The sequence below is a fragment of the Neofelis nebulosa genome, chromosome 7, assembly GCF_028018385.1.
Source record: "Neofelis nebulosa isolate mNeoNeb1 chromosome 7, mNeoNeb1.pri, whole genome shotgun sequence".
Classification (NCBI taxonomy): Eukaryota; Metazoa; Chordata; class Mammalia; order Carnivora; family Felidae; genus Neofelis; species Neofelis nebulosa.
The window spans coordinates 86980221-86998597 of NC_080788.1; the positions used below are offsets into that span (position 1 = coordinate 86980221).

The following is an 18377-nucleotide window of genomic DNA, read 5'->3' on the forward strand; positions in this document are numbered from 1 at the left end:
AGATCACTGTTAGAAGCAATTTACATTACTTTGGTATTCTAGGCTACAGGATCAGGGAGATATTATTTGGCATATTAGCCAGCATTCCTGTTCATGGTAGCATGAAGCAGTGATTCTTATCTCTAGAGTTGAGTGGGAAGTCTTATTTATTTGTTAGTAGTAGTAGCTTCCAGAAGAAACACACCTTTCTCTTTTAATAAGCATTTTAGTTGGTTACCTTTAGTACATTATACCAGTACATCTACTAGTCTCTTAATGGAGAGTTCAAGTTATTACAGGTTAGTACCTCTTTCAACCTCTCACTTGCCATGGAGTGTGTATTCTATAATCTGCCAAAAAGCATTCAGCTGAATGAAGTTCTTTAATCTACATAATTACTATATAAAATATATTTACAATATTTTTATTTGATGTTTCCTTTAAAAGAGTCACTGGAGTTTATCCAAGATCACTTATAATAATTTTCCATTTCCCATATGAAGGTTATTAAATCTTAATTAAAGTGCATTTACAGTCAACCAGAAGAGACTCTCATTCAAATTATATTGACAAATTTTATTATAAATCCCCACAGTCTTAACACATTAACTCATCTTTCAAGCCAAATTTCAGAAACAGATAGGATTTGCGTTTGGGTATATGGGGGAGGGGGGGATATAATAAATATTCAGTGGGTATTTACTATTGATGGGTATTTTTCCCAGGGGCACAGAACCGGGAATGCAAAGAACCCGTTTTATTTACATAATGACTATTTTGGTGGGTAAATCATTTCCACAGCTTAAGGGAACTGGCGAAAGGGAACTAAGTTAACTTTCCTACGGTTCAATTTCGTAAAAGGCCACACTGTAACACTAAGGTTCAATTTCGTAAAAGGCCACACTGTAACACTAAGTGACACCCTTTCACTCTGAAAAGTTAATCTGGCTTTTGAAAAAAAATTCCCTGTCTGCCCCTGAATCCAGTCAACCGATGACAAAAATAACTGGGACAAAAAGCTCCAATGCAAAAGAAACACATTCTGGAGATTCAGAGACTCTAGTTCACTTCTGGGAGATGGTTCAAATGAACTGTGACTTGAGGGGCAAGAGATGACTCAAGCCCCAACTGCCCACAGCAGCACCACAGAGCTGACCCTCCAGAGGGATGCTGAGGTTCATAGAATTAACTCCACAAGAACATCCTCTATTTGGCTTCCCTGTGACAAGTCAGAGTAGAACTGAATTTGTCGCCAAAAATTAAAACAAGAGTTTTTAAAGAAAAACTCTTATCCAAGAACTCACTGGGGAAAATCTATGAGAGTCAATCTTCTGTGATTAGAGGTAAGAAACTTCTCTGATGGATAACAAAAGGAAGAGTTTATTTCAACCACAAATATATTTGTTTGTGTTTATCTTTTGAATTTCTGAAGCAAAATAACTGTTATGCTATCCCTTCTTGGAATTATCTTTTATCTAACAAATATTTGTGTTCTCCACATCATTAAAGAAAAAAATAGTTCTCCAAGTGGGTAACCTGAGCAAATTCCTTACTAGCTTCACTAACGAGAACAGAAGAATCAGTTTGTTTTGGACAGACTTGATTCATATAAACTTTCTTGAAAAGTATTGTCCTTCAAATGGTTTGATAACATCAATTTCCTTAGATTAGGTCTAAACAACCCAATGTTGCTCTCCAACAGTTTTCCCACTTACTATTACAAAATAGAATTATGTGATACATGAGGTTCTCAAAGTCTTTCTAAGTTTCAATAAGCTGTGACTTCCGGGGTGCCTGGAAGGCTCAGTCGGTTAAGTGTCCGACTTTGGCACTTGTCATGATCTCACTGTCTGTGAGTTCGAGCCCCGTGTTGGGCTCTGTGCTGACAGCTCAGAGCCTGGAGCTTGCTTCAGATTCTGTCTCCCTCTCTCTCTGCCCCTCCCCCATTCATGCCCTGTCTCTGTCTCTCAAAAATATTGAAAAAAAATTTTAAAAAAATAAGCTGTGATTTCCAAAAATGAGAGATGAATAGTTTTTCAATAGATCTGGTATCTGATGAGCCAGAGAGAAGGGAGGAAGAACTAAGAAGATGGAAGAGCGGCAGTTTTAACATTGGTAGTGAATGCTGGTTCCACCATGCAGCTGCATAGCCGAGCACAGCACTTACCTGCTCTAAGCCTAAGAATAAGAGTACTGGAGGATGAAATAAAATTATGTATGCCATTAAATTAAATGTTTATTATTTTATCTTTTAATTTATTATTATCATGGCACTAATTGTTCATTATTTTCCTTTTAGGAACTTTGATTAAATGAGATTTTCTTTTCTCTTTTTCTAAGAATTAATATAGTAAGCCTTGAATTTCTTGAGTACAATCAAAGTACCAACATGTCCTTAGTTTCTCTACTATATGTAGTACATAAAACCTTCAAAAAAAATCAGCTCTCCCTTTCTATGAAGACATTATCCTTTTTACAAACAAAACAAAATGAAACCAATACCCAAACTACTGGGTACGTTCTAACTGGAAAATACCAATGGATGGACATAAAGCATAGTTCAGGTCTCAATTAACTTGGTAGAAATAATTTTGGGGCTTTCAATTCTATAAGAATTACTTAGTGACTTTTGTTATATCTCTTCTATCCACTCTGTACAGTCCTTCCTCAAAGTCTTCCAGAATTCACAAGAATCCCCTTTGGCCAAAGGCTCCACTAGTCTCCTGGGCCAGAAACCTCAGAATCGGCCTATATTCATTTCCTTTCCTTTCATTCCCTAAACATCGTACTCCCTCAATTTTCCTTTCAAGCATCTTTCAGCGTTGTCTTTTCCTCTCCATTTCCTCTGATTTCTTGACACATGTTTATATTAACTCACAACTGTACCCATTTACTAACTCCAACCTCTTTACTTTTATTTGCAACTAGCAGTCTTCCTAAAATACCCTGTTCACCTAATTAATACAGTGCTCAAGAACATACAATGGCTCCCTATTGCCTAGTCCATCAGGACCAGGGGTCTTGGGTTCAATATCCTCTATAATCCATCCTCATTCTACCTGTGTTTTTAGTTTCCTTTCCTTTTCTTCAAACCATTTCCTCTGTCCAGGTGAGGCCAAGGCCCTGACCCCTGACTACTTGCTCATTTCTTCCCCCGGGGTTTACCTGTGCTCTTTCTTCTCTGGAAAATTCTCTTACCATATCTCTCATCTAAATCTTATGCAAGGCCAAACACCTTGCCTGAAGACTTAAATTCTGTTTTTTTTTTCTCTGAGTTCCATTTAGATCAGCACCAAATTTCTTCTAATATTCCCACACATTTGCCTCCTTAAATAAACTGTAAGCTCGTAGGGGATTAGGTGGCATAGGAGACATGTCCTATTTTTTTAATGCATTCCCCCTCATACCAGAGTCTATAGATTCAAATGTATGAGCCAAAGATATACAACACTGTATGTTGTTAGCTGGTGTTCTCTCTCCTCTTCTTCCTAATAAATTCCCTGATACATTTGGAGCAACAAAGCGCTCAGGGGAAAGACTACATTTGTCAACTTTCCGTGCTGCTTGGTGAGGTGCTGGCAGAAATTATTAGGTGAAGCTCCCAGGAGACTACCTTCATGTGACTGACTCAGCTGGGAAGCATGCTCTTTTTGCCTGGAAGCTGGATGGAGAGGTGGAGTTCTGGTAGCCATTCTACATACTTCACAGAAGTGACTGTCAAAGGATGGGAGGCACAGACAAGGAATACAGAAGTCAGAAGACAGAAAGAGCTTAGGTCACAGATAGGACTATCCTCCTGACTTATTTGGGAAAGAGGACTCACTATTATATTTAGATTGGCACCAAAAAAGGAGAAAGAAGCATCCGTGGTAAGGTGGCATAAAATGAGGAACAAAATCACAATCCTTGGTATAAACAGGAAAAGAATAAAGTAGGAAAGGTTTGAAAACAGGGTAGAAAAGCATGGCTTCTCAAGGGGTGCATCCACACAGCCCTCCCATCCTGATGCTGCAGAAACAGAAACCTGGGCTAGGGGAGGGAGGAAGATGTGGGGCTAGGAGACTATGGCGCCTGGGTCCATTATTCCCTGGGAGCCAGCCCTGGATATTATAAGGAAAGACATTGTTAGGGGACATGTTTGATACTATACGGGTTGGATCCTGGATTATACTATAAAGAAATCCTTGGTTAAAAAAATTCATACATCAAGGAATGACATTCACAATAGCTGTCAATTCAGTGTGAGAAGCCTAATCAGCTAGGCTATTCCAGGATGGAAACTCCATGGCTGCCCTTGGGAAGGCGAGGCTCTCGACTTTACTGTTACCCCGAGTAACAGCAGCAACAGAGAACATTCATTGCTAATCAGTGCGCTCTTCACTTTGCCTACACAATTTTTATTTAGTTATTAAAACAGTACAACAAGGTAAATAATTATAAATCTCATTTGTAGAACTCATCTAGAGTCATCAGTTTTTAACATCTTGCCACACGTTTTTCCTCACCCCTCACTCTGTGTGTGTGTGTGTGTGTGTGTGTGTGTGTGTGTGTGTGTGTATGTATGTCAACAGATACAAAACATTGCTATTTTGCTGAGTCACTTGATATTAAGTTGGAGACATAATGGCATTTCATTCCTAAATATTTCAGAATATCTCCTAAGAACAAAGGCATTCTTAACAAAGTGCCATCAATTCACTCACAAAATTTAGCATCAGTAACATAATATTATCTACTGTTCAGCCCACATTCATATTTCTCTAACTGTTACAATAACATTCCTTGTCATTTGTCTGTTGCAAACACTACCACATATTATACTCAATTGTCACATCTCTTCACTATTCCTTAATCTAAGAGAGTTCCCTGAATTTTGATTTGTTCTTTCAAGACACTTGACCTCTTTGAAGTACACAGACACAGTTGTTTGTAGAATGTCCCACAATTTGAATTTGACTGATTGAGGTTCCTTACAGTTTTTTTAGGTTAAACATGAACACTTTTGATAAAAATACCACATAGGAGATGTTGTTACCTTTTCATGTGTCACATCAGGAGACATACAATGTCAGTTTATCTCATTACAGGTGGGCAAGACTACAGATTTTGATGCTTTACATTTACTAAAGAAGTCTAGTTATTTCAAAAGCATCTCATTTATTAGCATGCCGACCCAGCATTAAACAGATTAGTAACAATTCACCCAGTGTTCATTTTCTTTTCCTGCCTTAGGAACACATCTCCCATTTATAACTCCCCTCCCAGTAGAGAAATAAAAGTGTTTTCTTCCTTCTGACAAGTTTTCTGCCCAGGAGACTTGCTCCTGCTCCAGATAGTATGCGGGCACAGCATGTCTCACTGTTCCCTTCCATGCACCCTCGCTAGAAGCTGGGTACAGGTGGGTACCAGCAATGCCAGCAGCGTACAAGGCATGAACCAGCAAACAAATCACGTTAAACTGTGTTGCCCAGAGAAGGTGTTTGGAAGACACAAAGCCAAATCTGAAATATGATCCCTGAGTACTCAATCATTTCCATTTTATTTTACCTAATGAGGCAAGAGTTAAAACACTGACCTGATCAGAGTCAGATGGAAGCCTTACAGGAGCAGGACCCCCACTGCCCTTCTGTCCCGACACCCTTTGTTACCTCCAAGTGAGCTGAGACCAGGCTGTGAACCATGTAAATAGAAGGCTTCCAGGTTAATGAAAAGCTTCAGCACCATTCAAAAATCTGGACACAGGGTCATGCCGCCTCCTAATCCAAAGAAACTTCATGCAGCTCAGTAATAAAGTTTAATGAATGCTGGTCATTTTGAATCATGAGCCTGTGAGACTGGCCAACGGCTAATAGTTTCCTTACAGAATCTCCTCTTTAGCTGGGACACAGCAAGTACTCAAAGGCTGCATGGGAAGCCAGAGTTGCACATGAAATGTAATATTCCATATGCCCAAATCCAAGGGGAAGTTTTTGAAAAGGGCAGTAAACATTTCTCACAAGCTGATGTTTTTATTAGGTGATGGCATGCTTTGTGCTGCATTTCATTCATTATCTGCCAAAGGAACTTTCTTTCAACGCCATGTCAGATTTGACCTATTGCAATCACGTAACGTTGCAGAAAGCCAGCCTGCAAAGTACCTTCTCCACCTTCCTAGGGGCATATGCATGTAAGGCAGGCTAACAATGTAACTAAAACTGACCCTGGAAAAATCTACATCTTCCAGAGAATCAAGCATGGATTTGTTTTTATTAATTTTAAAATATGCCCATCCTTGATTGCTTTGAGTAGCAACACAGAGATGGATGGCTTTCTGAAAAAAACTATGTATCATTGTCAGAATGTATGAAAAAAACACATAGAAAAATGCAAAGATCAAATGCTACTTTCATGAGCAGAGATACACACCTTATATCCTTGAGATTCATTTTAAAATATAGTAGAGATTATATTCCAGTTACCTACTACATGGACTCAGATATGCCATAAGTCAAACCATAGTCTAAAAATGTTCTAGCTTGCACACAGCAGAAGTCTAAAAGGTGCCAAGCCATATATGAGGCACTGGGATTTTCAGGAATGCAGAGAACTTTTCCACATTTAAAAGAGCCTCACACTGAATTATTTTAAATAAAACCTCAATAGAAGAATATAATCCAATTGGTGGCCAAATTATCTTATTTGCCTCCAACTCCTCTTTCAGTAAATAAGGTTTTCACTTATTCTTGTAAAACAATTAGCTGCGATTGTAGACATTCTCTTGATAGGCAAGTCTGGGAATTCAATGTAAATATGGATTTGAAGATTTATGGGGCGGAATATTGTGATCACACGCCGGCGCTTCTCCAGTTTTCCAGAGATCATAATTCCTGCCTCTGTTTATTATTCAGTTTATGGTTGGAGCATAACAGATGATTCATTTTTAATGTGATAAATGTTTGGGGGTTTGTTTGAGGGAAATAAAAGTTTATAGTTCAGCACGGGACATTGGATAGTAAACTGGAGTATAAGGCAATATATTTCTAAAACATGGTGATTAGAATATTTATTTGCTCCTTTATACCCAGGGCTCCAGTGAAGAGTGACTGATCGTGTTTACTTTTAAACCCTTAAACCACATTACTCTGCTTTGCAATGTTCTAGAAGGAATTTAAATTTTCTCAAAAAATGCAAACTACTACTTTCTAGTTGTGAAAGGAATTTATAATTCCTTTTATGTAGACAGCACTAACTCTATACAAAGCATCAGAGAGCACAACATGATCAAAACAAAGTACCCTGACCCATAAGAACTTAGAGTCTATGAAAAAAAATAATGCTTAGAAACACGTAATAGTCTCTATTCAGATTATCTCCACAGCAAGCCAAACTTTTGTTTAATTCATGTATCCATCTATCCATCCATTCGCTCACTCAACAAAGGTTATTGAGTACATCCTAAATGTCAGACGCAGTTCTAATGCTAGCGATACAGGAGTGAGCAGGAGAAAGTCTGTGGCTCCAGTGAGTTTACATTCTAGGGAGAGAGATTAACAATAAACAAATAGGCTAATGCATTTACAGGCCCTAATCCCTTTCCGCAGTTCCCAAATCCAAATGCTCGAAACATCCTCAAACCACGATTTTCCCCTAAGTTTGTGGCAAACTCATTTGATGGCAAAGTCTTCCCTGAAAAGAATGAAGTTATCTGTAGTTTTCATTACATTTAGTGTGAATGTGCATGTGCTTAGTTGCAGAAGTATTACATTTGATTATGGAACGCTGTCCCAGACCCTACTGGGGTGTTTGTCATACACATGGTGCACCGTATTATAAAATATAAGAATTTCTGAATTTTGGAACACCTGTCTTCAGGAGCTTTTTAAAAAACAATTTTATTGAGGTATAATTGATATACAAAGAGCTGTATATATTTAATGTGTACAATTTGATGAGTTTGGACATATGTAAAACCCATGACACCATCAGCACAAGCAAAGTAACAGACAAATCTCAACACTTTCTAGAGTTTCCTTGTGTCCTTTTGTTTTTGTTTTTAGGCAAGAACACTAAATCTGAAATTTACCCACTTAACAATTTTTGAAATGCACAATACCATACTGTTAACTATAGGCACAATGTTATATAGCAGCTCTCCAGCTCTAATTCATCTAGAGCTTTACGTCCATTGATAACGGAAGCTTTATGTCCATTGAACAAAAACTCCCATTTCTTCCAGCCCCTAGCCCTTGGCAACCACTATTATAGTCTCTGCTTCTATGAATTTGATGGTTTTAGCTATTTTAGATACTTCCTATAAATGGAATCATGCAGTATTTATTCTTTTGTGACTGGCTTATTTCACTTAGCATATCGTTCAGGTTCATCCATGTTGTAGTAAATGGCAGGATTGCCTTCTTTTTATATTTATATTAAATGTAATATTATTTATATTATTTATATTACTAAATATGTACTTATATGTTATATAATATAAATAGTAATTTATATATCTTATATAATATAAATAATAATAAATAATATAATATAAATACATATATTAATATATGTTTATATTATATATAATATATATTATATATGTTTATATTATATATTACATATAACATATTTATTTATATATTACATATAATATATTATATTGTATATATAATTGTAGTATATGTAATATATAATATAAATATTTATATTATTTATATATATGTATGTATATATACATATACATGTATGTATATATACATACATATATATGTAAAACATATTTATATTATTTATATATGTATGTATATATATACATGTATATGTATATATATACATACATATATATGTAAAACACATTTTATTTATCCATTCATCTGTTTGTGGTCATTTGGGTTGTTTCCATATCTTGGCTATTGTGAATAGTGTTGCAATGAACATGGGAGTGCTGATATCTCTTTGAGATCCTGATTTCAATTCTTTTGAATATATAAAAGGGATTTGTAGATCATATGGTAGTTCTTTTTTTATTTTTTTGAGGAGCCCCATACTGTTTTCCATAGTGGCTTTACCATTTTACCATTCCTACCAACAGTGCACAAGAATTTTGGTTAAGGAATTTAGATTTGTATACCCTAACATTAGGAAGTGAATGAATGAATAGATGCATGGATGAATACATTGATGTTTAGAATTTTTTTAGGTGAATCTGATAATTCCATCAAAACATCCAGCCATCAGTAGATTACTACATTTTTTACAATGTCTGCAACCTAAACCCAGGTTATTTGGTAGTTATTGGCCCTAGCATTCATTTGTTCATTTATTGGTACCTACTTTGTCTACTGAAAAGACTAAAATGAATAGGACTTAGTCCCTATCTTTGTAAATTAAAATCTAGTAGGCGAAATAGATATGAAAACAGAAGAACGTCACACATTGTGATAAATGCCACTATTACCTGACTCTGCCTGGGAGAACTGGGCATAGGAAGTGACATTTCAAAAGCATTGAAAGATGAGTAGATGTTTGCCAGGCAAAGAAGGTAAGAGAGGACCCTCCAGGAGGTGGATTTCTCTGTTCAAAGGCTCACAGAATTTGAGAAGAGCATGGGATGTTTGAAGAAAAGGTGAGAAGGTCACTGTGGTGGTAGCAGAGGGTACGCAGGGGTAAACTTATGTGAGGTGGAAAAGACTGGAGCCAAAAGAAGACCTGTCTGTGGCTTTGCAAAGGAGGTTAGATGATTTTTATAGGACATTTTCAGACGTGGAGGTGAGTGAAACACCTACATTTTTGCTTTGTTTCATTTATTGTTTCAGGAAGATAACGCTGGGAGCAGTAGACACTTAGGTTTGAATAGGGACCAAGAATGGAAGGCAGGCCCTTGGGAATTGGTGATAAAGGCTGAATTAGGGCAAGGGCAGTGGGGGGCAGGAAAACAGATTTAAGAGACATTTCCAAGGCAGACACAAAAGGGTATGATGATCATTGGCTATGTGCAGTAAGAGAGAGGGAAGAGTCAGGGTGTCTAATTTGATGACTAGGTAGAGAAAACCAGGTGGACAAATACACCATGAATTGAAATAATCACATAGTATTGCTAAATACTACCCATCAACTCCCAGATGTCCCCCTTTTTAAGTTATCACCTCACCTCAAAGGGTCAATAATATTCTGTTTTACACAACTGTGGACCCTATTCATAAGGCACAATAAGATTAGAATTTTTTCCCCTGTATTTAGGGACTTTCCAGTGGGACAAGCAAAGGAATTAGGCATTAAGTATATTCACCATACTGTCAAGGCCCAGATTCGTTTCCACTGTCATAAATCATCATAATTAACAACCTTTCAACCAAATGGATCCCAAAGCACTTTCCAAATTATGCAACTCTGGAGGTGAATTGCCTTGGCTGTCCAACAGCTGTCAGCAGCACTCTGCATCGGGGACAGAACGAGAGGGAGGATGCAGAGTCTCCAGGGAACTCCTAGCAGTATTTAGGTTTATGGAATGCAATTCCCCAAAGCAGAACTTGGCCCAGAACAGGGTCTCATCTACTCTTGGTAGAAATGCAGTAAAGCCATTCTTATTTCCAAATAGTCAACAGATTTCTCTTTCTTATAAAAGATACCTGTGAATGGAATCAATATCAGTCCTTTGCTCAAGAAATCAGTGATATATTTCAAATTACATTTCTTATTTTGGTAATGACTTCCTTAATGGTTGATCAGGGTATGGTTGGTTCAAGTGAAATCTCATTTCATTTTCACATACTAAGAGACCAATAAACAGTTGTGAAATTGAGTTGAATCAGGCTGCCTGGAATCTCATGTGCTCAAATCCACTCCGGTTTCTGTTTAAGTTTGGGTTTTGAGGGGCCTCTTTGTAATCTGATCGAATTCTGACTTTTTGTCTCTCTCACTGTTAGTTCAGGCCTAGAATATTCTCTTAATTTTGTGCTTTTCCAACTAAGAAAGGCAGGGGATTTTCAAAGTTGTAAAATTAACATGGTGAATAATCTTGGAGCTTCTAATTTATTCTAATATTTGGGATAAATACAAAAATTGATATAGCATGACATGTAATTAAGATTAAAATATTTTTTAAAAAAAATAATAAAAATAAAATAAAATAAAATAAATTTCAAAGATCAAGTATGAGAATTTGAGTTTGCTTTGGACTACTCAGGTACATCCCCAGATAGTTCTCATTCCTTCCCTGTCTTCATCTGCTCATATGTATTTGTTCCCCTTTCATTTGATATGGAGAGGACCATGCGGAATACATTTATGAGACACTGACATAATGAATCCTTTCATTTTTAAAGCATGGCTCTTTTGGACAGCGGGGGGATGAATTACACATTTTTGAAATGTGTAATTCAAATGTGACACCTTGATTCAAGAAATTGGATATTAAGGAAATAGTGATGAAAAGGGCTTATATATTTACCTTTCATTATAAGCAAAAACTATCACTACTAGTCTGAGAATAATTCAAAATAATCAGTCCAGTTGACATAAATTATTTTACCAATACCATTCCTTTTTTTTTTTTTTTTTTTTTTTACTTTTTAAATGTTTATTTATTTTTGAGTGAGTGAGTGAGGGAGAGAGAGAGAAGTGGGAGTGGGGAAGGAGCAGAGAGAGAGGGAAACACAGAATCTGAAGCAAGCTCCAGGCTCTGAGCTGTCAGCACAGAGCCCGACATGGGGGTCAAATTCATGGACCGTGAGATCATGACCTGAGCTGAAGTCAGACACTTAATCGACTGAGCCACCCAGGCGCCCCCTACCAAATACCATTCTAAAACGAGAAGTAAGAACTTGGTTCTTTTCATATAAGTCCAGTGAAATAAAGTCTCTGGATTGCCTATCATATTCAAAAACTCAGCTAATAACTCTAAGTGATGCAAAGTAAAATAAGGTAGAAATGGCATTTTCAAAGCTTTGGGCTATGCTACCATTTGAGAGAATCTTTATCTCTGGTGGATCTTGAAAGTCAGTTATCCAGAGCTTATTTCCCACTAAAATGCATGCCAGACATGTTAGGATCTATTATCATGTTCAGTTAATATTTTAGAATCAAAGGCTTAGACTTTTTAAAAAGTTGAACTTATTTTACTTACTTTCAGTTACTTGTTACTTCACTGTTTAATTAAACTGCCAATTAATTAGTCCAAATCTTTATTGTTCTCTAGCTATGTGCCAGTCTTTGGGGGTCAAGTGAATGACAAATGGCTCTTATAGCCACAGAAGTTTCAGTCTCGTGTGGGTACAGGTAAGTAAACAGGTAATTAGCAATACTTTATGCACGAAGTGCTGTGATCAGGGAAAGTTAGTGGATGGTGCACAGTAGCAGGTGGGTACCTGACCCTAACATAGGAAGGGGAGAAGGCCTTCCAGGGGAAGTGATGGATAAACAAATACCTAAAGGATAAGGTGTTAGCCCAGGGGAAGAGGAGAAGGAATGAGGTGGAGAGAGACTATTTCAGACAGAAGAACCAGCATGGGCAAAGGCAGAAGGAAACAAGAGAGTGGTGTTTGCGGCACAGAGTTCAGGAGGAAGAATGATAGAAGAGGAGGAAGGTAAAGCATGCAGGGGGCCAGATGTGACAGCCCTGTGAGAGCTGAAGACTGTGGGCTTTATCCTGAGAGCCCCAAAGATGGGAAAGAGGCCTAAACTTAATCCAAACAGACGTTATCCTGACTCTGTGGCTCAGAAAGAAAACAAGATATTCATGAGTGCTTCTAATCACACCAACCCATATTTGCAAAGAATTAGCGATTGCTACCAAGGGCTGACTCCTTGCCAGAAATATCATGGCATTTTACGTATATGATAGTTAATACAACTGTCCCATTAGTTGGGTATCACAACCTCTATTTTACAGATTAGAAAAATATGGATCAGTTAAGTAATTGGTCAAGTCACGCTGTTACTAAGTCATACAGTCAAGATTCAAACCCAGGCCTGTCTTGCTCAAAAACTGAAATTCTTTCCACACGTTAGCTTGCTGGCTCCAGAAAGCAGTAGAAAAATTTGAAAGAAAAGTGCTGCCTGCAGTCCCTGTTAAGAAAAAAGCTTATAATCACAGAGAGCTACTCAGTCAGAACTCAGATTTGACCACCTTTTTCCTCCCAATCCTTCAGAAATGATGTTCACCATGGTACCTCCTAACCATCCTGGAAAATTGACTGATAGTGCATTGCTTTGTTATAACATATTATTTTCTCCATATGACCTGCACTCTCCAGGCATCTAATAGAGCTATAGTATAGGGCACAAAAGCCTACCAGCATCTCTGAATGGATTTTAGCACCATTCAGCCAAAAAAGAGAGCAGGGATTCTGCATCTATTTAGGAAGCAATATTTTGGTCTTGATTATGCTCCATGGGACTCCTTCATTCACTACTAGAAATTCAGACTTAATGCATAATACAGGGACCATGGCAGGTGTCAGAGAATCCTGTTTTCTACCTATCCTTTCCCCCTACTAAAAATGTTAGTGGTGGAAACAGTGATTAAAGATTATGGCATTCTATATTCCTCTTCAAATAAGAGATACAATATGCATATGCTCTGTGCAGGGATTGCTTGGTGTCTCTATTTAAAGGAAAATATTCTGATTGTGAACAAGCTAACAGATGTTGGAGTCATTAATAGTTTATTAAACTTAGTCTTTTCTATGCACAAAATAAAGTATGTAAGATAACCTGGGAGCCATATGTGTCACATGATTTGTTATGGCCCAATCACACCTAATTTCAGTGGCTGAAGAAAAAGAGGCAAGCAATTAAGGGAGAGTTTGGTCAGCTTCTGTTCAACCAAGGACGGAAACCCGCACAGCTGGAGACAATTCTGAACAAACTTGATCAGAATTCCTTTTACCTTAACTAGAGCCTGACTAACAAGTTGATACCCATGAGTTTCTATAGTCAAGAAGCAAAAATTTTAGAATGCAGAAAGGAAAGTTACCTTGGAATATTCGATAGCTCTAAACCATGTCTTTTTAAGGAGCAGGGACACCTGTTAGCTTGGGATAAGGAAGGCTACTTTTTACGAAAAGTATAACTTTCTGGGTAACAAAATGCTGTACCTGGGTGTCAGGAGAATCAATCAGTTGAACGTGGCTGATTATAAAATAAACTGACAAACTAGAAAAAAAAATAGGGACTAGAAAAACTATGGAAATTATTACTCTCAATGGCACAATATCTTGTATTCAAAATGTTGTGTTTCCTATAAAAAAAAAAAGAGACTTACATTTTAACGTGTGTTCTCCAAATAAGCAGCTAAGAGTCTTCTCTGAGTTGTTAATCCCCGAAACCTTACGAAGGGTTGCTTTATATATACTCGTTTGCTTGCCTGCTTGCCAAGCTGGTGACCACGTCCAAAAACAAAGTCTTTTCTTGGGATAGATCAGCTACTTTAAGGAGGTTTTCCTAATTCCCAAATAATGAACCCGGTACTCTGGAAGGATACCAAGCATATTAAACATTTGGAAGAGTTAGTGAAAACAGTTACATATTTTTTAGATAATAAAATGGATCTACCTCCCTCAAAACATGATTATTTTTGCAGTTGCAGACCTTAAGTCAAAGCCAAAAAGTATTGGAAACACAGTCACTGCTATCCAAATGAGCATGCTATGTATCTTTTCACACACTGCAGGAGAAGGAAGGACCTACCAACCAAAATCACCTACGGCCCAGAACAACAATAAAAACAATGATGAAGTCCAATCTGTTTCTACCAGCTAGCAAAAGTGAACCTGGTTAGTCTGCATCAGCTTTGAAACACTCTTTCTAGATTCTACACCTTTTCTTAACTATACCATTGGTATTTCAGAAAAAAAAGGAAAAAAAAGAAACAAAAAAACCTACCCCTAACAATTAGACACACCTGCTTCAAGTGCCCTGTGCTCTGTTCACACTTCATGGTGTATCTTAAAGTGACAGCATATTAAAATGTCAATGTAATTCCTGTGCATTATGTAGCTATAACAGCTGAAAGTACAATTAGAGTTCCTAGCATTATGTAGCTGAACTGGACTCACTTAGAGGGCTAAAAATTCATATATTACATGAAAAATGTAATTTTCACAAGAGTATAAGAACTTACACAAATGGAAGCATACCTTCACAGAAACTTACAAATTCCTATGGCTTTTTGGTTTGTGTGTTTACAGTATGATCACAGTATTCTTTAGGAGTATACCATTATGTGTTAGCATAATACATGAAATTCTGGATAAGAAAATTGTCGCTCTAATATTTCCAAGACAAACACACAGCTAACCATACTCAGCTTTAAATATATATATTAAAAAACCATACAGGAAACACTGCTAAAATTTTACATGGAAACCAAACATACTGAATTTAAATATAATGAATATCATAAACATGAAATAGGATCAAATTGCCTCCATGCATCGAAAAAGGAAAATTGTAAATCTGTTAGAACATATATCCCTGGTAATAAATTGTGACATTCTTATTGTGAAACCGGGAGTGCAGCAAAGTACTTATACTGTAAGATCGTCTTGGTAGCCAAAATAAAATAGAATATTACAAAAGAATTGGCACTACAACCAAAACAACAATTGTTCAAGGGGAAATCGTATAATTAAATTATTCCTTTGAAAACTATAATGATAAGATACAAATCACAGTCCAGATAAATGTTTTGGCAGGGTTCTGCTTACATTAAAATCTCCCAAGGACAATGCTAAAGTTGCAAAATCTGCAAAGCTGTCTGAGTCAATGTTGTACTCCAATAAAGCATTTTTTAATGTTTATTTATTTTGAGAGAGAGAGAGAGAGAGAGAGAGAGAGAGAGAGGATTCGAAGCAGTCTCTGTGCGCCGACCTTGCAGAGTCAGATGCGGGGCTCAAACTCACAAACTGTGAGATCATGACCTGAGCCGAACTGTGAGAACGTGATCTGAGCCCAAGTCGAAGTTGGATGCTTAACCAAATGAACCACCCAGGCGCCCTCAAATAAAGCACTTCACAGCAGATTGAAGCCTTCTCAGCACAGAAGTGCCATCTTGCTCCCAAGAAGCCCCTCCTTCAGTCATCGGACATGCAAACACACGCTTACTCCACTGAATAATTGGTTATAGGGGGAAATGCACTCTGATGGCTGCGGTTCCTCCAGCGTGGCTACCCTTGGTTCTGCTGGACCAGTGACAAATGCCACAGCTTTTTAATGGTCTGATCCCTGGGACTTTCATCAGCCAACACCCTATTTTTCAGAGGCCTTAGGTGTCCTCTGAGACCCTCCAACAAACACTGCTGTATTATGCATCTAGTGCTTTTGTTCCACTTGGATTAGAGAGCACAGTCCATATATTGTCTTTTTTTTCTTTCTTTTTTTTTTTTTTTTTTTTTACAAAAGTAGGTAGGGTGAAATTTAAATTATAGAAACCAGAAGTATATGTTGAAGCGTTCATTTCAACTCAGGTTTGACAACTGGTAGACTGATGTGGCCTGTGTATGTTTAAAGCAATATTTAAAGTTGGGATATATTAGTCCTTTATTTACTTATTCTTTCAGTTAACACTTAGATAATACCTCTTTGGTACCAGGCATCGTGCTATATGCTCTGAGTACAAATACAAATGTGAGATGATCTCATGTTTTGACAGAGAAGACTATAAAAATCTAACGATATTATTATTTGAAACACATATCATACACATTATAGACACACACATGCGTGTGACGCATGCACATGCTTGCACACACACATGCACAATTTCATCCAGTGTCTTTGCATCTACAGATGTAGAAAAGTATTCACAGAAGAAGTTATGTTTGAGTTGAGTCTTGAAAGAGAGTCCCGCCAATGAGAAGCTGGGGGAGAGTAATCATTACAAATATAAATAGTGTCTGCAGTGCCTAACACAGAAAATTAAAGATGGAAGAAATCAGGGTTAACAAAATTTAGCTTTCTCATCTATAGCTACCCTCTACTGGTAGGTCAAGTACCAATCCAGACAGGTCCCATGTGAAGAGTCAGACTGCCTGGGTTCAAATCCTGGCTCGCTCCTTAACTCCTTTCTTGCCCTAAGTTCCAAGTTCTTTATCTGTAAAATGGGGATAATAGTGTTTCTATTGTGGGATTTTGAAAGATTAAAACAGACAGCATGGTCAAGAATTATACACAACACACAGTAAATGTCGATAAGATAGTTGTTAATAATTTTTATTACTATTATCACTATTAGGCATAGTTACAGGTCATGTTTGGGAAATAATAATCTGGCACAGATAGAATGTATTTGCATTGAAGTCAGCAGATACAGCAGATTCTGAAAAAGGTAGGTTGGGGTCCTCTGAGAAAGACCTCTTACATTGGTGCAAAGGAACCTGGACTTAACCTCATCCACAAAGTGGAGCCACAGATGGTCACAGAATTCAGTTAAGCACTTCCTAAGACACCTACATTGTACAGAAAACTGCAGTGTAGGAGAATAATTGATGTCTTTTCTTGGGCATGGTGCAAGGAGGGGAAATTCTTCCATCTCTGGAAACTACCACGGGGGAGTAATGGTAGCAGTTTGCCCAAGGTGCAGACAATAGGGGGGTGCATTGTCCGTACAGAACTTTTTAAAAATAATAAGCTTTGACATAATTTTTATTATCACCATGCCCCGGCAACTATGAACAATGTCAGTGATCAAATATGTTCTTCCCTGCTGAGCAAGCCACCTCTTCGGTATGCCACAGTTTGGTATTTTGCTTTGTGAAACCTGAGGAGGATTAACAAGCACCCAGAAGTTGGGTGCCCATTAGTATTTCCTGACATTTAGGCATGAGTTAATTCAGGAGCAGGAAATGAACCCGAGGAGCAAACGCCAGACAGAAAATTCTAGTGGTGCCAAGTAGTTGGGAAAAGTTTGGAACATTTTCCAAGGAGAACAAAGGAGGACACGCCCTCAAGGAGGTCCTGGGAAAAAGAGGCCAAATGACACTGGGCAGTGGGTGATGAAGAGGAAGATACAGACAGAGAGAAGGCTTAAAACAATACAGCTTCCTCATCTGTGATTACCTCACCACTGGTAGGTCAAGTGCCAATCCAGAAAAGTCCAGCCCAGCGGTTTTCAGGAACCACTGCAGGAATCAGCATCACCTTGTCAGAAATGTCAATTATTGGCTCACAGCCAGACTGGCCGAATCAGGAACTCTGGGGTGAGGCCTAGCCATCTGTGTTTTAACCAGCCCTCCAGGTGATTCTGACACATACAGAAGTTTGAGAATCACAGATCTCGCCATCTGCGCAGCAGCTCCCTGAACACAGTACTATGTCTCTGGTGTCTCACTGGTATATGTGAGATTTGCATATGACACTGGTATATGTGACATTACATGTGACGTATCAATATTTATGTCTATTAGACATGAGACCAATGGATT

General features: G+C 37.7%; 1 protein-coding gene across 9 annotated transcripts in view; it reads right to left on the reverse strand.

Moving 5' to 3' along the window:
• The window catches only part of SLC25A21 (solute carrier family 25 member 21), a 484023-nt gene that overhangs the window by 158453 nt on the left and 307193 nt on the right, over positions 1 to 18377 (reverse strand). The window contains exon 6 of one of the 9 annotated variants that reach the window (XM_058738867.1): positions 14219 to 14425. The exons of the other annotated variants lie outside the window; for them this stretch is intronic. Within the exon in view, the coding sequence (XP_058594850.1) occupies positions 14219 to 14220 (2 nt within the window). The 5' untranslated portion in view covers positions 14221 to 14425. The remainder of the gene's footprint in view (positions 1 to 14218; positions 14426 to 18377) is intronic. 9 annotated transcript variants of the gene reach the window in all.